Genomic DNA, 23627 nt, shown 5'->3' with positions numbered 1-23627 from the left:
CAGGCTGGAGCAGCCTGGCCTTGGAGGACTGCACCCCATGGATGAGTGAYCCACACCACAGCACTCTGGGAGCACTGTTTGCCTGTGGGAGGGATTCATGTTGCGGCAGTTTCGGGAGAACTGCTGCTTGTGAGGTTTGGACCCACGCTGGAGGAGTTCATGGAGAAATGCCTCCTGTGGAAGGGACCCCACAGTAAAACAGGGCAAGTATTCCTCTCTCTGAGCAGCGGAAGAAAATCTGGGTGATAAACTGACCAAACCACGCAGGCCCTGTCCCCCTGCGCTGTCTGTGGGTAAGAGGGAGGGGGTTGGGCAAAGAATGGTGTTTTAAGGACTTATTTTTACTTCTCATTATTCTCCTGTCTCTGTTAGCAATAAACTCACTTTATAAGTCCAAGTTGAGCCTGTTTTGCCCTTGGAGCATTTCCTCCTGGTTTTTATCTCAACTCATGAACCCTTTGTTAATTCTTTTTTCCCTCCCCGTTGCCTGGCTGTGGCAGAGAAGAGTGAGTGGGTAGCTGCTGTGGGTGTTTGGCATCTGGCCAGGCTCAAACCATGACAAATGGCCAGGGCAGGGAGTTCCAGTGTCCCCATGCCCCTGCCCAAGGTTCCTCTGGGGCCTGCCTTTACCAAGAAAAAAGATGCATTCAATAACATTCAACCAATCTTTTGCAATTTCAATGTCGTCAAGGTAATATTAGCTCATATTTATACATTGAGTTTCACTTTTTGTCTCCACACTGCTTATGTCAGTTTGTGTAAAGTTCAGGGAAACCAGCATCTATTGATCCCCTCCTTATGGAAAAAGACACACGGCTGTTACTGCAGGAAAAGGCCTACACAGTCTCGGAAGGAAAAAGAGGGAGGTAGTGGTTCTTCACCTTGCACAGGTCAGGATAATTCTTCCTGCAGATACAAATCCTGTTTCTTCTCTTTCGGCACAGCACCCTCTAGTGCCTTTCCCACACCCTGGAAATGCACGGTCTGTGACTGTCTGAGCCCTSATCTGCTAAGGGTTTCCCTGAAGGGAAGGATGTATTCAGTGCAGCTTCAGACCAGAGAACGTTTCACTTCGATTTAGCACTCACGAGTAAACGTGACTGTTCATAGATCACCACTGGTATTAGGAACAAAATGCTCAACTGGAGAGCACTGGAGAGCACTGGAGAGCTTTAAAGTCACTGGCAGGCAGCTGGGATCTGTTCTCACTTGAATAGATGGTCTGCAGGATCTCGCTCTAGAACTGGATCAAAGCTTTCTACAAAGCTCCGTTTAGCAAGTCCAAGTAACAAAAGATTCATCATTCTTGCTAGTCAATTTTAACACTTAAATTGCCTTAGTAAYTGGAAACTCCATCTTAATCCAAGATACAGCTTAATTTCAGCATACACACATTGGAGCTTCTCTGTGACAGGTTATCCTTGCTTCCCCAAACCTCCTTGTGACATCTAGGAGTCTCCACTGGACAATAAAATYACCTTTCACTCTTCTTCTCCATGACAAACTGAAAAGGCGCAGAAACTTCTAAGCCATTTACCTTAAGGCTTACRTTCAAACCCTGGATTATTCTTACAGTCATTTTGTATTTAATTCTTCTGCTGTTTGGAACTGAAAATCATTTGGGGAACAGCAATGAAAAGACCCATCTTGTGTTGGATTTCACCTCTATGGCAAAAACATGGCCACAAGTACATGTCAACGACCAGAGGGAGGTATAAGGGGTGGCAGAAGCTCCTCACATTTGCAGGTGTAAGCAGCAGAGGTGTCAGGTTTTCTGAAGGCAAGAACTAGAAGCAGTCCAAGGAAGGAGTGTTTCTTTCTGGCATTCTCCCCCTTRTATGTTTAAGCACTGCTTTGGTTTCCTTTAACCACACCCTAATAACCAAGAGTTTTTGCAGATGCAGTTGAGGTTCAGGTCTCCATGTCTACCGGTTTTAATGTTTACAACTGAAGGCTCCTGGCTGTTGCCATCACACTCATCCTTCAGTGCCCTCTATCTACCACTGAGCCTAAAAATCACTGCAGGTTGATTACTCATCTCCTTTCCCTTCCCCAAGTGAAGTTGTTGATAATTTTAGCTCCTACTTCACCCTTTCCTATAAACCAAACCTATTGCATCCATAGGAGCCTTCTTATTTTTTTCTGCCTCCCTTCCCTTTGCCTTGTGGAATCACAGCTTTTGGGCAGATCCCTTGGGAGTGCAAAAGCCCAACTCAGAATTCTCACAGAATTATAGAGTCACAGAATGGATCAGCTGGTCCAACCTCCCCGCTCAAGCAGGGCTGTCCTAGCATGGCTCACGATTGCACCCAGATGGTTCTTGAGTATCTCTAAGTGAGGACAACCTGTGCCAGTGCACAGTACAGAAGTTCTTCCTCATGTTCAGGTGGAACTTCCTGCACATCAGTTCCTGCCCACTGCCTCTTACTGCTTCTCAGCACCGAGAAAAGCCTGGCTCCATCCTCTGACACCCTCCCTTCAGATATCTATACACAGTAATGAGGCCCCCTCTCAGTAGTCTCTTCTCGAGGCTGAACAGGCCCAGCTCTCAAGTGTATCATCCATCGTAACAGAGATGGATGTCCCTTAATCATCTTTGTGGCCCCTCTCTAGACCCGCTCCAGGAGCTCCCMGTCTCTCCTGTACCGGCGATCCCAGAGCTGGACCCACTCTCGCTCCCGCCCGGCGCCCTCCACACCTTCACTCCCTGCCCGCGGCACCAGTACCGGTGCCGGGAGCGGACCCGTTCCCGACCCCATCCCGGAGCCTTGCGGCGGCGGCGGCTGTGCCCATGGCTCTCGGGATTACCCGGAGCCCGGCCCGTTCCCGACCCCAGTCCGCAGCCTTGCGGCGGAGGCGGCTGTCCCCATGGCTCTCGGGATTACCCGGAGCCCGGCCCGCTCCCGCTCCCGGCCCGCTCCCGCCGCCGGCCCCGCCCGTTCCGGCCGTGCGCGCGCACCGCTCCCGCCCCGCTTCCGCCGAGCGGCCGCGCTTGCAGCGTCATCCCGGGGGCTGGTTTGAATGAGACCCCGAGCGGGGCCGGGACCCGCCGCCGCCGCTGCCGCCCGCTCCGCTCCGCTCTCGCCCGCCCCGCCAGCGCCGCGCCCCGCCGCCCTGCGCCCGCCCGCCCGGGACGCGCCGCTCCGCCATGCCGCTCTTCTCAGGTGAGCGCGGCCCCGCCGCCACCGCCGGGCCCTGCCGGGAGCGGAGCGGGAGCGGGAGGCGCCTCACACGTGCGCGCCCATCCCATCCCGGCCGGGCCGGCGGCGGAAGGGAAGGGAAGGGAAGGGAAGGGAAGGGAAGGGAAGGGAAGGGAAGGGAAGGCGGGAGGCAGCGTTGGCCTGGCCCTGCTGGTGGGAAGGAGGGCGGGTGTCACTCGCGTCCCGCGGGCCGCCGTGCTTCGCCGCTGCCCTGTCTCGGTTTGCTCTGAATTTCTGCTGAAAGAGAAGTGCTGCTGTCCCTGCCATGAGCAGAGCTCTGCATCCACGCCTCCACGGTTTGTTCAGGTGTGTCTGCCTCCGCTGTTGAAATGCATTACATCCTACAGACTCAGGTTGGAAAACCCCAAGTCCATCCTTTGACCAATCACCACAGATCTGATCAATCAGATCAGGGCACCGAATGCCACATCCAGTCTTTACTTAAACATCTCCAGGGACGGTCACTCCTCCAGCTCCCTGGGCAGCCCATCCCAATGTATAATAACTTTTTCTGTGAAGAAATTATTTCTAATATCTAATTTATACCTAAAGCTTTCTTAAATTATAYCTTATCCTGCTGGCCCTTCTTGCTCTGAGGAAAGATTTCAATGGAAGACTTTAAGAACAAAACCTCCAGTGACAATTCTAGGGCCAGTTATTGCCTTGATAATATCTCACAAGTCTGGCCTATTTGGGCTCTTCAGTTTTTTTAGGTTGTAGGCAGCCTCTATTTGTCCACTATTTTAGCTGTGGTTGGCAAACTGGGATCCTTATGTCCGTATAACAGGATTTTTCCTGAACTCRTCCAAATCTAGTGGAGTCTCCCTCACTGGAAATATTCAAGAACAGTCTRGACACAGTCCTGTGCCATGTGCTCTGTGATGGCTGTGCTTGAACAGTGAGGTTGTACCCGATGACCCACTGGTACATTCCAGCCTGACCTATTCTGTGAACTGTATGAGCTGTGTTTTCTGACCAGTGGGGAAAATACGTCCTTCCTTTTCCTGACTTTGCATTGTTTTCAAATTAACAAGTTTCTCTTTTATTTTGCATGAAGTCTCGGTTGCAGTCTCTGAAGAGAAGACACTCATGCTCTTCCGTTCCTCCTCTTGAGTGCTGAGTTGTCAAAACCGGTGACACTACAGATTAATAATTGCTAGCTCTTCTGCATATTTAGCAGGGGATGCATGACTGTTCAAAAATTCAAAACTCAAAAGTCTCTGCAGCTGACTTGTTCAGTGACTGAGTGGGTTGTCTTCCTGGAAAAGGGGAAAAATCTTGTGCTTTGTAGGTCTTAAATAAGCAAAATAATAAACGTGTTTTTTAAAAAATCAGAATGTCAGGCAAATCAGAAGGTTCTTTCTTGTAGGAAAAGTGAAAAGTCAGTCATTTGAGTTGCTTTGTAGACTAATTTAGTCAAACTAATTTAGACTTGATTTTGATTATTCAGGCATTTTACCTGTCACAAGCACTGCATACATCTGAAATCTGGACCTTTTTGGAAGGGTTTTTAAAATTATGACTTCTAAGAATTTTGTGTTTTAGAAAGGTATTGTTGCTGTAATGTATTTATGTAAAACCAAAGCACAGGTAGAAGGATGTGGCTTTCCTAAACTCTGGTATTTCAGGCACTTACTGTAGATGTAGGATATCGCTGCTTGCTGTCTTTTATAGATTTTCAGTGAAATYCCAGCTTGCTAAAGAAGCCTTGTGTACCTATGTCAGTGATTGGAAGTGGTCAAAGGTGTGTCACTGTTCCAYAGAGGCACGCAGCTTATTCCAGGCATTTTTTTGTCTGCTGTTGGTCATTTGTAACTTCCCTGAAGTGAAGTTAGCATTCCATTGTGCCATTCTGTCTCTGTTTCTGCAGGTGATCCCATTTCCAGCATCAAGGTTTATGCTTTTTGTGACCAGATTTTGCTTYGCTTCTTGATTCCAGTTCTGTACTGGGGCCAACAGCCATGTTTTTAAAGAACGTTGTATTGTTTTCCTCTGAAGGAGGGCGGAAATGCTATGGATAACTGAACTGGAATCGCAGCTCTGAACTTCCTTCAGAAAGTTCAGTCRTTTGCTCTGAGCAGTGCCCAGAGAGTGGGAGAGTTAGTTCCAAACTGCTTTTGTGAAGACCTGCTAAAGGGTTTCTGGTGCTGTTAGACACTGCTTGCAGAGTTTCTCAGTGTATATGTTACTTACAACGATTCTGTAGGGTATTTCTAGACYTGTTGGAAGTAGTATGTTCTGATAKATGAGGTACCATATAATAAAGGTGTTCCCTGGCTTCATTACTGACAATTTTAAGAGTCGAAAACAGAATGTTTTGAGATGGTATAAAGTCTTGGTAATCACATTCTTGGGTATTAGGAAATAATCAAGTTTCAAAACGTTTTGCTTGCAGTTAATGTGAAATGGGGAAAAGAGAAATTTGATGGCGTGGAGCTGAACACTGATGAACCTCCAATGGTCTTCAAAGCCCAGTTATTTGCACTCACTGGAGTTCAGCCAGCTAGACAGAAGGTTATGGTTAAAGGAGGAACTCTRAAGGTAGAAATCCTTTTTTTTAATATTATGTCTAACTTCATTATGTGTTAACATGAACAATGACCATATTTCTGGGTGTTCCTCCAGAAGATCTTTGGTTGTATATGTTAAACTGACTGCACTTTACTAATTTATACAAAACACTGCTTGGTGGGAGTATTTTGGTAACTTTTGTTTTACATTCAGAATCTGAATGCAAGTTTTTTCTTTGTGACTTGTGTAAGAGAAGTTTCTCTGATGCTTCTCTGCTGGAGGCTTACTGGTGTAATGAGATATAGGCRACTTGGCTGCAAAAAGTTGTTTACATTTAAGCAGTGTTAAACAGCACATGAAGAACCTTACTGAAAACACAACTTGGTTGCTTTTTATTTTAGTCAGACAAGAYTAAAGCATGTAACTAGTTAATATTGTGTAATCATGGGTGAAACACAATTGTATATTTAGAASCATGTGATTAATATTAATGAAAATACTTGCTTGTCTCTTGCTRCAAGATGATAAGTTGTCTTTTATTTTCTTTCACAGGATGATGACTGGGGGAACCTAAAAATAAAGAATGTAAGTTCTCAGCAGTAACTAAATTTTACTATTTTAATTTTTTATTTTGGAGTTTAAAGAAAGACTAGAAAGTGCTTGCTGTTCCTGTTTGAATGGGCAGTGCTTTCGTAAGAAGTTATACCTTAATTAATTTTATAGGTGTCATATGTAAGCCTGCTTAGAAAAGTCTCATCATTGATATATAAAAATCCTTTCTTTGGCATCAGTAGGGAAATCACACCACCTTTTCTGAAGTGCTTGGAAGCATATATTTATTTATTTCCTACAAGGAATGATSTGGGTCAGAGCAGTGGTCCTTTTGTGCTGTCTGTGACCATAAAAATAAGAGATGTTATGTAGAGAGAGCTTGTGAACCTGGGCACTGTCTGCTGATCCTTGTCCTTGCACATCCCCATCATGGACAGCTGTGTTGGAGATGACACCTGAAGTGTCAATCTGTCAGTCAATGCTGAAGTGACACCTTTGTCTATGTCCTTTTTTACCAGCCTGCTGAAATTTGCTCTGCTATGTTAAATAGCTGCTGTTTATAAACAAAACCATTGAAAATGGTAATTCATACCTTTGGCTAGTTAAAAAAGCTCCAGAAAGTGAATGTGTTTGTGTTGTTTGCCTGGATAATATTGCATCAGGGAATCCCACAGGTTTTTATTTGCAGGGTTTTTATTTTTTTTTTGTGTGTGTTTTTTTGGTGTTTTTTTCATACATCTCTTGTAACATCTTGTAACATCTGTTACAGTTTTACTGAAATTCTTCATTGGGCAGMTTGAATTAGGTGGCATTGCTCTTACCATTGTAAATAGTTTGCAAGCATCTGTTAGCAGCCTGTAGCTGAAGCTATTGTGGCAAAGTTACTCAGCAAAATACCCAGTACATAATATTCTTGTCTTTTTCTACATACTGTTGTGCTAATAGTTGCCTTTATTCATTTTAATAATGTTATGTACAAGTTCTAGGGATTTATTTACRCTGTCAAAGCATTCCTCTTCATACTGTTGTTCATCCTTTTACTTAGCATTGTATGTTTCAAGGCTCCAGGTAGCGATTTTCTCCTCCTTTGACAGATCTTATTGTGTAGCTGTACTCCGTTTGAATGCTAAAAGACTCCTTTCCCTTATGCTAGTACAGCAAGCATGGAAACTTGATTAGTTCCCCCCCTTAAATGTTAGTTCTCATGCCTAAACTGATGTGGTAATTAAGTTATTCCTCACTTTTCAACTACTTTAACTCAGAACTTGCCAGGCAAGCTCACCAACCTCACCAGATGTTTCAGTGGAAACATCTAGCACTGATAATTCTGTGGCATTGTTCTCAATAGATATTTCCTAGATAGGAGAAATTCAGTCCTTACGTCACAATAGTTAAGTATGGGTTCTGCTMATTAAGAGAAAGATTGTGTTTATTTTTGGGGAAATAGCTGAAGTATGTTAAGAGCTTAAGGGTTTGAGTGGAAGTAACTGTCCTTAAGCATTGATGACTGTTTTACTGTGTTTCAAGGGGATGACCTTACTCATGATGGGTTCCGCAGACGCGCTTCCAGAAGAGCCGATCGCTCGACCCGTTTTTGTGGAGGACATGACAGAGGAGCAGTTGGCTTCAGCTGTAAGCATATTTCCAACTTTGGTTTCTTGTAAACCTTCGAGTGATGGCAAGTTTTTAAATACTTGCAGTTGCTTGGAAGTGGATTTTGAAACTGTAATGTCTGTTTAGCATCTTCACCAAGAACCACAGATTTACGTTGATGACCGAAGTGGGAGCAGTGAAAAAAAGTCTGGGATTTCATTTAAAAGTCATACAATTAGTGCTGGTTTTCCTTTGAGCRGGCAGCTTAGTAAATTTTCTAAAAATAGCATTGCTGATGTTTTTAGAGACAAAGTTGTATTGCCCTTGCTGTATCAGTGTCCTGAACTTTGTCTAAACAAGGCCTCTTAGACATGCAAAATTATTTCCTGCCATTTTCATATCTGTGAGGAGAGACTAGGGTTTGTTTAGGGGTGGGGTGTGTTTGGGGTTTTGTTTGTCTATGTTACTAGGATTGGGTCAACTTTTTGAAAAATGAAAATAAGACATAGAGTAGACCAGATTATAAGTAGAACAGATTATGTTAATGTTTTGCTTTATGGGAGTAAAATATGAAAGAGCCTAATTAATCTATTGTTTCCTTAATGAAGTAACTTYAGAGTTTCCTTTTTTACAATTTGAAAGGCTTAATTTTCTCATCAGTCATTTGAACTGCAAGCTCTTTGTCATACTTAACAGTTGCTTGATTGTTGTCAACTGTGCATGCAGAACAGGAATACTTTATGCATGTTTGTATGAAAAAGGATCTGTAGTTTAGGACTGGGCTTGTGCTTCAGGATTTAATGCTTTCTGGRCCACCTGCAGGTAAAGAATATTTATGTGTTTTTGACCAACCCCATACACAGACTTTGAGATAACTGAGAGACAAGCAAGGAGGTGACTCATTGTCAGAAAACGTTTTGAAGTTGGTGACGTTGAAATTTTGTTATACATCAAAATTCAGTTGTCTGCACTGCATGTATGCACTTATGGAATACGCTCGTTTAGTTCTCTCCTCCTAAAATAATCTATCAGTATGCAGTACTACTTTAGTTTCATTAAACTATGTGTTTTTCCCTGACAAATACCTAAGTATTTGGGATTTTAAAAAAAGAAAAAGAAAAATTCTATTACATGGTGATTTATAGTTTTTTTTCAAATTGGTTAGTTTAACTATTAAATGGTCAAACTATTAGTACTGACCATCACATTGGTCAAAATTTTAYAAATTCACAAGTTGTCTGAAAAGATCAAGTTAATGATCTGTTGCAAATTTCTGGAGAGGCATTTAAACAATGCTTTTGTTTCAGACTATGGACTCCATTATTTTCAGAGTTTTACTGAAAACTGATTTTAATTAAAACATCAGTGTTTTGTGCAAATGTATTCATGTGGAAATTTTGTGGAAATAGAATTTTAAGGTCAAAACTTGAATGGGATTATAACTGAACTTTCTGAGTGACTGCATGCTTGAAAAAGACGTTCATTAAACTAAACATGCACACAAAAATCCCCAAAGGATTCCTGAATGTCCTTTAAAAGTATCAAATGGTGAAATGATGAATATGATCATAAAGTCGATCTGGAAGACTTCATAAAGTTTGATGTAATACAGATTTTATGCATATTTCATTTTCTTAGAAGTTGATGTCATGTTATTAGGTTTACACAAAAGTAGTCTCACATCTCTCTGACCTTCATGCACCCTTGTGAATTTTTTGGTAGATGGAATTGCCATGTGGATTGACAAACCTTGGCAACACTTGCTACATGAATGCTACGGTTCAGTGTATCCGCTCAGTGCCAGAAGTGAAAGAGGCCCTTAAAAGGTAGGATTCAGGACAAAAATACCGTGACTAAAATGTTTTCTTTAGCTTATGAAATAGATATTTTGAGGAACGGTCATCTTGGTACTGGTRTGGATTATCATAACAATCTGTCACTGTTTAGGTCTATTCAAGATTAACATAATGGTTGATTAAAGTTTATCCGATGGCTGTGTTAGTCTGTGTTTTAATAAAGAAGTTAAGGCTTTGTGTTTCTTGGAGCTGGCTTTTGGTACTGAGAACTTGTTTTGCTTAGCTAGAAAGTAGTTCCTATCAAGACTTGTTTGAAATTCTAAAACAAGCTTCTGAAACTCTTAACCGTGTTTTTTTGCTTTTAGTTTTTATGGTCYTGTTCTGTATAAAAGAATCATATGGGGGTCCTGTTCCTTTTAGGAACATTTGCCGCCGTGGCTCTATTGCACAGTTTTCAGCTGTAAATTCTGATGTTACTGGCATTTCCCACTYGGAGGTACAGTGGGAAGTTCTAAGACATGCCTTCATGGAATTTTGTTTTATTTGCTAATTTGTTCTGATTGTAGGATAACTTCTCTCATTTTTGTTTGTATGCTTTTGTTATTCTGGACAGAAATATAAAAATGGCCAGTGGTTTTGTTTGCTTGTTTGTTTGGGTTTTTTTTTTTTTTGTAAGGAATATACAAGAAATTTGAAAGTTACGCATATCAGAGGAAAAAAGAATTACCTGCCCTTTTGTGCCTGAATTTGTCTTCCAGATGAATTATAATGAGAAAACAAGTATCTTTAAAAAGTGAAAATTAGTTAGAGCATGATTGCCTTCTTAMGGTAAATTTAATTCCTTTAAAATATGCTGTTTTCTTGATTCCATGGCACCCAGCTGGATRGGTAATTACAGTATTACTATAATCACTAGTTATTTAAGTAGTTACATTTTTTTTTCATTCTGTTAGCAGAATGAATTATAAAGCACTGARAACTATTTGTGAAGTCCAGAAATTTGATTTCAAGGTTTTTGACTATCAGTGTTGTCATTTTTGGAAAGTCTGTTTACTTCCGTGTGAAGGACTCTTAAGTTACTGCACTGAATCAAGAATATTTGACAAATTTAACATACCAAATGGCAAAACATAGCCTATGAAAGTGGCAGACTGCAATCCAAKATGTGGCCGTATTGTCTGTGGGAAGTCAGATTCACACTCAGATTCAAGCTCTGTTTTTTCCTGGTGATTTAGCCCTTTTTTTGATCTTYCCTGCTTGGTGCCAGCATGGAAGGCTGTCGGGTGCATAGCAGTGGGAGAGGTGTGCAAGAGCTCACTTGGGAAAGCTGTTAGAGCCTCATTTCTCATGGCCTGCTCCGCACATCTCCCCARGGAACTCCTCCCTGTTCTGTAATGTGCCAGGGGAATGCTGTGGAGGGAGGAAGCAAGCCTGCCCTCCCTCTCTGTGCATTTTATCTGCCGTCTATTCTTGAAGGTGGTTTTTTTCCCTATGTATCTGAAGAAGTCATGGCAAATGTTTCAGAAATGGGGTAGCCTTTGTTCAGATTTTTTCTCAGTTTCTTTAAAAATGAAATTAGTCTTTGAGGAAAAAGCATTAGGGAAGCAGCAGTGATGTATCCTGACTTCTTGGTCTGCCTTTACTTATCTTCTGAAAGATGCCAGTTTCCCTTTGCATCCTTGCAGTGCTTGCAAAATTGCTAAAACCTTGGGGTAAATGTGAATAAATCTGCTTTTAAAACCCAATTGTCCTTCTTGTTTGTGTTTAATTGTATGCAAATTATTTTTCTTCACCTTTAGGTATGGTGGTGCCTTAAGAGCTTCAGGAGAAATGGCCTCTGCTCAATACATTACTGCAGGTTGGTGCTTAGAGTAGAAAATGGGAATAGACAAGTGTGTGATTTCCTGCTAACTGCAAATGAAATTTGCAGTTAGAGCTCTGTGTATTGTTCTTTAGTGCATATACCTCAGGAATGTCAGATCTGCTGGCACTGGAAGATTCATTTTGTCTTTAAAGGTTATTCTGGCCCTGCCTGCAAAGCATTAATCTCTGCACGTTATCTGGTTGCAGGCTTGGGAAAAGATACTCAGTGTGATCTAGGCTTAGATAGAAATATTTTGTATTTCTTTAATGTTTTAGATGTAGGCATGAAGTAATTGGATCTTCCTAAAGCAGACTCCATCCATCCATCCAGCCATCCATTGATTTGATCACTTTGTGTAGAAATATTTTAGTGTGCAGTTCTTTATTTCACTTAGTGGTAGGCTAACTCCATACTCCTGGGATATGCATTTAATTGGTTTTATTTAGTATGATTTATTGGCTGACCAWTATTGTTACAGTGGAAACTGATGCTTTATCAGTGGTCTTAGCCTTTGCCCTGAAGATCCAGATTTTGTAATTGGAATGGAAAGTGGTGTCTTCAAAACAAAAGTTACTCTTCGTTGTGGTGGTCTGGGTGCTCGGAGTGTGGGAGCTCACGGTGGCCCCGTATCTTCAAGCTCTAACTAGAGTTCYAGTTAGACCCCTTACACTTGAACAAGGGTACTACTTGTCCGCTTTTTCTTTTTTTACTCTATTTCATTGCCCCACTAAGATGCTGGGCCAGGACACTGGGATTTCTACCAGTCCATTTAAGGAAAAACAAAACAATATAAGGAAGGAAAGGTCCAGTTTGTGGGTATGCCTGCTGATCGAATTTTGGGGTGGTAAGTTCAATGGTTACTCTATACAGCCATGCCTGCCCCTCCCCTTTTCACTGCCTTTACTTTGTGTCCCTTGTTTTCTTTTGAAGGTGACAGCTCTGCTTCTTAGGAATTTTAATAGTTTAAGTAATTTGTAGTTAATTCTTGGGTGCTGAGCTGTTCAGGAACTCCTGCATGACACTTATGGCATTTTTTTAATTGCTGTGTCATATCAGTTGCACCTCTTATCAAGGTCAGTGAAGACATTTCTGAAGGAGGAAGCAACTGATCTTGGTTTCCTGTAATCTTGCCTGTATTCACTTACTCTAGAGTACCAGTCATTAATCTTTCCACTTGTAAATGAGTGACCAGCAGATTGTTGCCTACCTCACAGGGTTGTTGTGAGGATTAACAGGTGCCTTTGAGGTGATCTGTGGATTTAAAGTGCTATATCCTGTGTAGATAAGACATATGCTAGAGTGTGGAACAAAAAAGAAAGCCATGTGTGTTGTCATGCAGTCGGTATCATTCATTGGATTGCACATAGTTACAAGCTGTCTGCATACACATACTTGTTTTCCTGGGTCTTAAGCATGGGTATTTCCTAGATATTTTATTAAAGTTTTTTTTTTTCCCCCAGTAGCTGGTGAAACTTAARTTGCTCTAGAGGATAGATTGTGAATGCCTTCTGGTTTCTCTTGTGAAAACGTTGTTCCTCAGATGTGTTCCAAACGAAATCTTAATTGCTCAAATATTTTTTTTCCTGTTAGCATCCAGGAAAGACAAGGCATTATTTACTAAATTCTCAGAATTGCCATCGTTATGCTTTTGAAGTCGTGTTCACAAAGGAGATCGTAGGTGCACCTGTTATGCCACCTGGAGAATTCGGTCCTGCTTTGGAAAGATCAAATTGGACTCTGTTAATTTATCAGTCTTTAAATGTTGCTGCCGTTGTACTATTCTTTTTACTCTTCCTGCCTTGTTTGAATTGTTTTTGCACTTCTCAAAGCATTCACTTACTTTTTCTTCAAGCTCTTAGAGACTTGTTTGATTCCATGGATAAAACTTCCTCCAGTATCCCACCTATCATTCTCCTGCAGTTTTTACATATGGCCTTCCCACAGTTTGCAGAGAAAGGCGATCAAGGCCAGTACCTTCAACAGGTAAAGACCAATTATTTATTGTTTAAAATTCTCTAGTATGTTGGAAGTTGAGAACAAGAACATTTTAAAACTTTCCTTCTCCTGTGAAAATAATTACTGCCAGTGAAGTGGGGTGGTTTTTCTGTAGAAAAGTTGTATGGAAGTTGAACGTAATATCAAATGCTAGCTTTGAGAAATTTTTAATCAAGGAAACCTCACATTTGGCTTTATAGTTGATGTGTTTAATACTACTAAATTATAATGCTAGTCATGTTTCATGTTGTGTTCCCTTCCTAGGATGCCAATGAGTGCTGGGTGCAGATGATGAGGGTACTACAGCAGAAGCTGGAAGGCATAGAAGGTGATACAGTTATGGAGGTAATTGTAGCCGTAYTCTAACAGAATTTATGATATTTCACATTTTTTTTAAGTATTATCTGTTTATGAGTTTTTTAATGTGTCTGGAGTCCAGTAAGTGAAATTGCTTTCTGATGTGTCTGATCAGCATAGTGCTACCATGGTCATGTCCGCTGTGMTGTGGAGTGCTCTAAAGGAAAACCCTCCCTCTTGGTTTTGGAAAGCAGCTTTTTGGACCAAGTTGGTAGTAACACACACTCACATGTGTGGTAGCTGGCCCTAATAACCTGTGAATTCAACACATGAGAACTTTTTTTTCTGAAAAAAAAAAAAAAATCTGCTACAGTTTTAACTTGAACTATTTCAAACAGAAAACTGACCAAATTAACATGATATAAAGAATTGCTTAAAGTGTTTCCCAGAACAGCTTTTTTCTTTCTTTTTTTTTTTCATAAACTGTTTTCTGGAGAGTCTTGGAAGACTATCCTGAAATTTAAGATAGATTTAAATTGGAAGGCCAGGGAGGTGTGAATTTTTGATCTGGCTTGCTAATGTGCTTCAAGATGGTTTTAACAGCATGCTGTAAATGTATTTGTTTTGAAATTTTTATGCTGTGTAGGAAAATTGACTAGGAGAAAACGCACCTATAGAAATATGAAGGAATAGGCTTTAAAGAATTTAAATGGGTTATTTTATCTGTAGAGAAGATTGTATTTACATTCTATTTAAAGTTGCATCATAAGAGGATTTCTTTTACAGACAGACTCTGGAGCTACAGCAGCATCCTCTAAAAAGAAGAGTTTAATTGATCAATTCTTCAGCATTGAATTTGAAACAGCGTATCCTAAAGACTAAGGCAAGACATGAATGATGATTTCACACTTCAGCAGCCGAGTTCAGGGAGAGTGAAAACCATTGTTCAGAATAGTACGGAAAATAAAGATGTAGATTGGGAAGAGGGGAATGATGTTGTGCAGGATGTTGTGCAGGAGTACACAGATGTTAAAGTAAAGGTTGGATATGAGAAAGAGGATGATGTGGGGAGGAAGAATGAAAATGAAAATTTACAGAAAAAAATATCTTGTTGAATGTCACTAGCAGATTTCCTCCCCAGAGAAGATTGGTATTTACCAGCTTCAAGGATGCTGACATGCTTTATCCAACTAAAAGTAATTGTTGTCCTAAATAGCTTTTTTGGCTTGTAAGGGTATGTTGCTGATATACTTGGCATGCTAAAGATGCACAAAAGGTAGCTTGATTGATTTCTTCAGAAATAAATTAGGTGTCCACTGTTGTATGAGTAAGAAACAAATGCAGCTGGCAACTTTCTAGTAGCTTCTTTATAGCAAGAAAAAAATGATATGACCACATGGGGCATGCATCTCATGGCAAGTATTACTCTTTTCCCACTTTTCCACCCCAAAACCCTGGCTGTCATGAATCTGAGCACTGCTTTCAGAAAGAATTATACTGTGCATTTTGCTTGTCTGAAATAAGGAAATACCCCTTAGATGAGATACTGTCTCTCATAGCTTGGTAGTCATGAGAAATAAAGGCCTTTTTTGAGGTAAGAATTGTGCATCTCTCTCCCTGTATCATGGCATTTGTTATCCTTGAAATAGTTGGGAGTCTTGGAATGTGTAGCYAAGGGGAATGATGCATAGGCCAGTATGAGGAAGAAGACTTGTTAGGAAAGTAGCACACTTTCAAAGTGTGATGATGGCAGTGTTTGTAGGAATAGGTGCATGCAGTCAGAAAAATACCTGGGAGGAAGGATGTGGATGAGAGAAAAGGATTGGGGTAGAAGTGTGGAGAGGACAGGTACAAGAATTAGAATAATGTATAGAAAACAATGAAGAAATTAGTTTTCTTCAGTTTCAGTGAAGAGGRCAGATAGAAGGCAGAGAAAGGAGGCTCTGCATGTTGAAAGAAACAAGTCTGGCCAGCAGCAGCAATAGAAATTCATTAATCATAGAGCTTTATTAATGGTAAACAACATTGGAATGTAATATTGCAGGGGGCTTTGTAACTTGGTGTTGGCAGCCAGTTAATGTGTTTTGTGTCCTGGGGGTTGGGTGGTGGTGGGGAGAGGAAAGAACAAAGGAGGCCTCAGCTTAGATGGTGATCAGAGACTTATTTTACTTTACTTGGTGTGCTGACTGCCCCAGCTGCCCCTTGTTCTTAGCCAGGAAGGAATAGATTGGTCTGAAGGAAGTGCTCTTTGAAATCTTTTTGTACTACAGAAGTGAAAGGACTGTCTGCACAAGCACAGCATTACCTGAATTACTGTGCTGCTTGGCATGTTGTGTTCATTAGAGCAGTAGTTCAGCTCTTGGTGCATGATCGTTTTCCTTAATTTTGTGAAGCATGAAATGTACAGAAGCTGAAGAAGAGGAARTAACTAAAGGAAAGGAGAATCTGCTTCAGCTTAGCTGCTTTATCAATCAAGAAGTGAAATACCTGTTTACAGGACTCAAACTGGTAAGCTATTTTAACTTTTATTGGATTGAAATTCTAAATGGCCTCTGTTTTTTAGTTGAAATTTGAAGTGACCTGTGTATTWAATCTGTGACTTGGAATGGCCATCTGCTGTCCAAGCTTTACAAAGTTTCAAGAATCTTTTTTGTGTTGATTGTGAAGATGGCTGTGAAAGGGAATTGCATGTTAATGTCAAACAGACTTCAGCAGTGTTTTCTTGACCATCTCATGGTCTTCTCCACACAGGTAACCAAGTGCAAGGCAGTTTGCTACTTGTTCAGCTGGGTTTCCCTCCAGACTGAGCAGTATCATGGTTTAAGTATGCAGAAATGGGTTCCCAAAAAGTCCAAAAGTCAACGTGAAAGTAGGGTAGCATTCTGGTTCCTAATGAAAAACACCCCCGATGATGTAACAACTAAATTTGATTTTGCAGATTTTGAAGGGGGCGTTATTTTCCATGAGACAGCATCATCCTCAAACTTTTTTTAAGTAGAACTCCTTAAGGTAGTYTTTGCTWTATATATGTAGGTATTTTKAAATTTTAAGGGYTTTTTGGAGATTCTGAAGTAGCAAGGAGAGGAGCTACTACGAAACCTTTGTAGTAACTGTTTGAGACTAGGGCAGTGATCTGGTTTGKACAGGACTAAAACCAAATTGCACGATTCTCATATAATCTGTCTCTTCTTCCTTTTTTTTTTTTTTTTAACAGAATTTAGAAGGAAAACTAGGATAAAATAGCTAATGCTCATAAATTAAAAAACTATAAAAAAAGAAACTTCACTTTCAGGCCAAACAAAATCTACAATTCTTATGATGGATTGCCTGTAGCAAGAGAGTTGCAACACTAAAAACCAAGCTAGTCTTTCCCTGAATTTTATAAGGAGACACCTGCTGTCACTTGACAAGCAGCTCTGCCAGCTTGAGACTGAGCTGAGAAATGTGCAGATATTCTCAAGAAACTTCAGATACTCTTCAGTTGTGTTCCAACCATGATACRGTACACTTGTAACCAAGTCCAGATACAATTCATAACAAAATCCAATTGTGAGTTCTACTCCTGTGGAGCAAAACTTTTGGAGAGAGAAACTAATTGTTGTCAGGGCTCAGGAATGAGCCTGGAGCTGAAGGAATGAATGGGCATGGTTCTTTCTGCCAAGGAATTTCAAAATCCTGTGTGTTGTAATGGCTGACAGCAACAGAAGAGACTGGCAGAACAAGATTTAGTTTATGGTTTGTTTACCCCTGTTTTTCTTTAAAATGGTTTGTTTACCCCTGTTGTGCTTTTCTCTAAGTTGTGTTTTATGATGAACATGTGTTACTTCTTTTTCTTTTAACAGCGTCTTCAGGAGGAAATCACCAAACTCTCTCCAACACTGCAGAGAAATGCACTCTATATCAAATCTGTGAGTGCTACGTTTGTTGCTCTTTATGATTCTTTTAAATGTTGTCAGTTTTCTGTTCCAAAGTATGAAGTTATTGTACATGTTGTTGCTGCAGCACCATGGTATTGATGCTTATGAAGCATATGARTATTCACAGACAGAGCTTCCAAAAAAGTGACCTTGTTTTATTCCTGTGGGTTTSTGTACAAATACATTCCCAGAATAGACTGTAATTTAGGATGAACAGTGTTTAAGGTATAAAAGATCTGTGAATATTTAAAGTAATAGCTTTTTCTAATTTGTTTTTTTTTATAGTCCAAAATTAGTCGCTTGCCAGCGTACCTGACTATTCAGATGGTTAGATTTTTTTACAAAGAGAAAGAATCTGTAAACGCAAAAGTTCTTAAGGTGAGTTTTCTGCTTATTGAAGTTTTTATGTTTTTCATTAGTTTTTATTAAAGGTAGACAAYGAGGACTTGAAGACCTTCTTACTAAATTGTTTGCTTTTAAATTTCATTTTAAAATATTAACAATGCAGTTTCTTTGCTCAAGTACRAAGTGGCTTTGTTTCCAGCTGTGATGGTGTGTGTCAAACTACACTACCCAAAATAGTCTGAGGGAGGAGGTGAAGGGCAGAAAGAAATTTGCTTCAGTGCTGTTAATATTACAGGATGACAATAAACAGGATGTTTTTTTTGTCTCTTCTCACCAGTGGTTCTGAGAAGAATGTTTAACTAAGGAGAAGGCGATGCTTTCAAACACTGAACATTGTTCTGATGTTSATGGGAGATGTTTATGCTGTCCAAGATTTCCTGTATTAGTTACTTTAATTATCTGGTTTTCTGATGGACAAACCAGCAGGAACCAGCTGCAAACAGCTGAGTGTTCTGGTTTTGCTTTCTGTTGGCCATGGCTGACAGACCCTGTTGGCTGCCCAAGGAGCATCATGATAGAGCTCCTTCCTTATAAGAGGAAGAAAGGAAAAAAGGATTAAAGGTACATGTTAAGTATTTCAGAAGATAGTTTGGATAACACTAATCARCATTTTTGCCAGGGTACAGTCATTCTACATGCCTACCTCTTTTTTGTTTTCTGTTAGGCCTGCATAGGTATTTCTATAGTGTAAAAGTATGACAGCTAGCAATAAAGAAACAGATTTAATAATTATTAGTCTATGTTGAATGTAATAATATATAGTGGTTTGTTTATACTGAATTAGACATTGTTCTGTGAAAGCATTGTAGTCCTTTCAGTAAATACTGCCACCAGAATCCCAGYAGATCAGGTTGCCATCAATTTGAAGAGAGTTGCATTTAATTTGACTTATCTTCCCATGGGAAAATTCTTTAATGTGGAGTACCAACCCATGCTAGTAAATCTTTATACTTTTTACTCCCTAGGACGTAAAATTTCCTCTTATGTTGGATGTGTATGAACTGTGTACACCAGACCTGCAGGAAAAAATGGTTTCTTACCGATCAAAATTCAAAGATYTAGAAGACAAAAAAGTAAATCAACAGCCAAAGAATGTAAGTCTCCTGACACTTTAATTCATACATCTGAAATTGGGGTACTGATAAGGACTAGAGAAAACTTGATGTCCTTAAATATAATATTTCCTTACATAGCAAACTCCTTGTTATTGAGGTTTGGATCTTTTTATTCTGATGAGCAGTGTGAAATGGTGTAATCAGACAGCATGTATTAAATGTATTAAAATGTARTGCTTCTGCTTACCAGTGCTTTGACTAAAGGTCTTCTGTAAATGACACTAAAGTATTCTCTGCAAATATTACTGCTTGCTGGCTGCTCACTGCTTCAGTGCAGTGTGGGAAGCTGTTCCCTGCTCACCAGCTGGAAGGGATTGTACAAGGGACTGGACGTGTCTGGGTGATAAAAATTAGAACACATGTACTGGTGAGCCTRAAGTCAGCCCTCTAAAAACTTGGTAAATGGTTTCATGTCTTATCCTGTCCACATATTCTAACATGAACATTTTAATGAAGAAAAAAGTAAAATGAGCTTAAACTGCAGTGTTGTAGCCTTTTTTTTAAAGTTTGCTGGTCTTTTCCTGGCCTAACTCCTGGCAAATTCTTTTAAACRTTTGGATAAGGCTTGCATCCCCTCTTACACAAATGGGAGCAAGGAAGAGTGCTATTTTTGAACAGACAGAATGTATTGGCACTAAGAGTTTGTCTGGCATTTGCTTATTGTCACTTCTGCTGCTAGCAAGCCCCCAACAAGGAATAAATCTTCAGTTGCAGAATTGTTTCATAAACAAACCCATAAATCTGGTGGGTGAGYAGTGCAGGCACCATGTGCTAAAATGGTTATATATTTTGCTTTAAAACTGCTTTTCTTCAGATAAGGCTTTTATAAGAACACCAAAATAATTCAGTAATGAACTTTTTTCAAGTTGAACAAAATTGTTTAGACTTACAAACATATTTAAATGAATGGAGACTTGCGATTTGACATGATTGTGCTAAAGCTTTTATTAAACCGTTCCACATTAATTCAGCTTGCTCTCTTTTTTAGTCTAGTAAAAGCGATGGTGCACAGAAAGAAGTTAAATATGAACCATTTTCTTTTCCTGATGGTGAGTACAGGGAAGCAAATCTACTTCAAAGTAATTTTCTATTTACTTGTGTTTAAGTGTGCCTGATGGTAGGARTATTTTGAGAACCCTGGCTCTCTTTACTGCCTTTGAAATTTAMTCTTTAGAGACTGACAGAAATTTAAGGAATGGAAAGATTAGGTAAACCAAAATGTTGAGATAGTCAAAGGCATAATTGCCATCCGTCTGACAAACTGGTGATAATAGAAGACAGGCACATCAAAAGACATTTSTATGTAATGTGCAGTTGTTTTGCACACTGCCTTATCAGTGGGTGGTAGAAAGCTGAAATCAAAACAAAAACTGAAACTGGACCTTTAAAAGTGCTGTGGTGGTGCTGGTGTTGCCTCAGTTTTGGGAGTCTTGGAGCCTGAAGGCCCAAAGCACCCGCCCTGTGCAGTACAGCAGTAATATCTATTGGTACTTTGTTATTTCACGAGAATGCACAGCATCCCCAGTTCCCTGAGACTCTCCTGGCTGAGAACTGCTGCTTTCAGTTCACAGTGGTTTTGTACCGTGCTGTACCTGGGGTTTTACACACACAGCTACTGTGCTGTGGCCTGGCTGATGCATCTTTGGTCTGCAAGCTGTTAAAAATACTGCAGCTGTTCAAGTAGGACTCAACGTTGTTTTTTCTTTCCCCTTCAGACATTGGCTCTAACAATTGCGGCTATTATGACCTGCAGGCAGTGCTAACTCATCAAGGCAGATCAAGTTCTTCTGGGCATTATGTGTCTTGGGTTAAAAGGAAACAAGGTAAAAATAAATAAATGAATAAATTGCAGCCCTGTTAACCCCTCTTCACAGCTCCTTTCGTTAAGCAAGCTTAGATTTTATGTAGCTAAGTTACAAATACTGCTCTTGTTTTYCTTGCAGATGAATGGATTAAATTTGATGATGACAAAGTCAGCATTGTTACACCTGAAGACATTTTGAGGTTATCTGGGGGTGGAGACTGGCATATAGCTTATGTTCTACTCTACGGGCCTCGCAGAATCGAAGTGGTTGAAGAAGAAGCTGAACAATAGTCTTCCGTTTTAGCCATTCTGCCTAGGTGTGAAATAAATGTTGATTACTGATCACTTCTTTAACCCCAGAGCTTTAGCAAGTGGATAAATAATTTGTTCAAACCTTCATGTGAAGAGGGATGTTGTTTTAAAACTGATCTATGTACCAATTAGTCACTGCTGGACTGGACTGCCCACTGTGGTGGTGACAATACTTAAAATAGCTTTAATGTCTTGCAGAAGATAATTTTTTTTTTAATGAGCCTCTCCTCCTCCTTCTTCTCTAATGTCATCAAGTATTTATTACACACCTACTCTCACATTTGTTACTCTTGCATGGTTTATACCACAGTTCAGTAGCTGTCCATCCTATGCCTTACCTGGCAGTTCTGTTAGGAAGGTAGAAGAGAAACYGTTGCCTTGTTGTGTAACTCAGTGCTGCTGCCCGTAGCCAACAGCTGTGGCTACAATCAAGTATTTGTCCAGCCTGACCTGCTGATTCAGTCTGTTCTGTTGCTGGCATCTCATGATTTCAAAATAAATTGTGATCAACAATGTGTCCATTAAAAACAGCTCCTGTCCTGGTACTGCAGTCAGTATGTGTTTGTTTTCACTTCTTGGGCCACCACTGAATGTCTCAAAGCAGTCATGGAATAAAGTCACTTTTTTTTTTTTTAAGCTGTAGGGATGTGTCTCCTGTCCTGTTACTCTTTACTCAGTAGGTGGCTGCAAAACTSGGCTTGCTTACTTACAGCACCTTGTGCAGTAACCTTGTGCAGCGTGTGTGACTGCAGTACAAAAAGCATTTCAGTACTGGCTACAGCCTAAGAAGCACTGTCAAGGCCATCACCCCCTCACGCCTCTGTGTACAGGTTCCCAGTGTTGATGTGTCCCAGTCCCTTCTGGGAGGGCTGGTCAATATTCCTGTGAAATACTTTCCCTTCCAYTGGCAGTGTGGGGAGTTTGCTCATGCCTCACTTGTTTGGAAAGGATCCCTCTTTTATCCTTCCTTGGGGACACTGGCATCAGCTGTGGCCTTCAGCAGTGGCTCTTCTGCCTTACAGTTGTTACTCCAGTGCCACCTCCCCTGCACAGCTTCCCCTGGGAACACACCACAGGCCTTGGTGTCTATTTTAAGGAAGTGGCACAATGCCTGAAGGCAAGTTCTACGCAGTAAGGAGAGCCCTTGATGGTACTGGCTCTTCCTGCAGCCCCCAAAGAACCACCACCGGCTCCTGTAGGTTAAATGCTTGTTCTGCATCCTGTTAGAGGGGAAGGAGGGATGGTGCATGTGCCTGGTTGCYGCTTTGTGGAACTACATCCTCCCATCATCATCCTCAGCTTTCCGGCATTGAAGAGGTCAGTTACACATGCACCCCTCTCCTCACACTATGCTCAAGTCCCTTAACCAATTGAAACTACTCAAGTCCATACCTTCTACCAATGCCTGCCTACAGCAGGAGCTAAGCCCTGGACTGTTATTTCCAGTAACTGTCCTGTATCTGTGCCCCTACCAACCTTCACTGAAGCACATTTAAATCCAGAGTGGGGGAGCAGGCACAAAGCTCTTACGGCTCTGCAGGTGGTAGCTAACCACTCTGGAAATTCACAGCGCTGATTTAACAGCTGAAAAAATAGACGAGTGCAGTGGAAGGTAGTTTTCTAAACACTGATCCATTGCTGAGATCTTGCTGAATGACAGAAACACTACACTAACTAGACACAGAAAAAGTTGTAGCCAGTAAAGAATTCCAAGCGAACTAAGAGACTTAGCRCTTGGCTTATTGCCTACTGTTGCTATTGCTGCTGTAAAAGAATCAGAAAAAATAGCCCAGGTAGTTCTGCAGTGAGTAACTTCACAGAGGGGCTACAAATACTGTCACACTTAGCCTCAAGGGCATCTACTGCACTATAAGTAAGAGAGAAACAGGATGCCCTACTCAGTGAGGCCTTCACTGTGATTGGCAGCACAATGATGCTACCGTGTGTTACCCCTGTAGAATGGAATGGTATTGAAATTTCTTGGGACAAGGTAAAGGCTCATCCAAAAGGGGCATTTTCTATAAATATGTAAAAATACATAAATGCATTAAGAGTATTAGGAAAAAAATCTCAAAACCTTCAAGCCATGTCTGCACAGAGCTTCTATGATATACTCACTAACAGCTTGACTTGGCTTCACCTGAAAACTTGGTTTGAGGGACTGAATTTAYACATATGACTGCTTGGCACTTTGGGGATGAGTCTTTTTCTTATTCTCATTACAGGACTTCTTTGCCTCTAGAAATTGTTCCAACTCATCAAGAAG

At 40.8% G+C, this 23627-nt stretch overlaps 1 protein-coding gene across 1 annotated transcript; it reads left to right on the top strand.

Moving 5' to 3' along the window:
- Positions 1-3059: 3059 nt before the first annotated feature.
- On the top strand, positions 3060-22003 carry USP14 (ubiquitin specific peptidase 14). Its single transcript, XM_057364921.1, has 16 exons — positions 3060-3164; positions 5596-5741; positions 6264-6296; positions 7791-7895; positions 9579-9682; positions 11452-11510; positions 13369-13499; positions 13776-13856; positions 14595-14674; positions 16202-16316; positions 17651-17716; positions 18011-18103; positions 19096-19224; positions 20234-20294; positions 20961-21068; positions 21189-22003. The coding sequence occupies exons 1-16, from the start codon at positions 3149-3151 to the stop codon at positions 21338-21340; spliced, it is 1479 nt and encodes a 492-aa protein (XP_057220904.1). The 5' UTR covers positions 3060-3148; the 3' UTR covers positions 21341-22003.
- Positions 22004-23627: the final 1624 nt, after the last annotated feature.

Source organism: Malurus melanocephalus, unplaced genomic scaffold (genome assembly GCF_030028575.1).
Source record: "Malurus melanocephalus ecotype Western Australia unplaced genomic scaffold, MMel_1.1 scaffold_44, whole genome shotgun sequence".
NCBI lineage: Eukaryota > Metazoa > Chordata > Aves > Passeriformes > Maluridae > Malurus > Malurus melanocephalus.
Note: the sequence above shows the minus strand (reverse complement) of the source record. Positions and strands in the feature narration are given on the sequence as shown.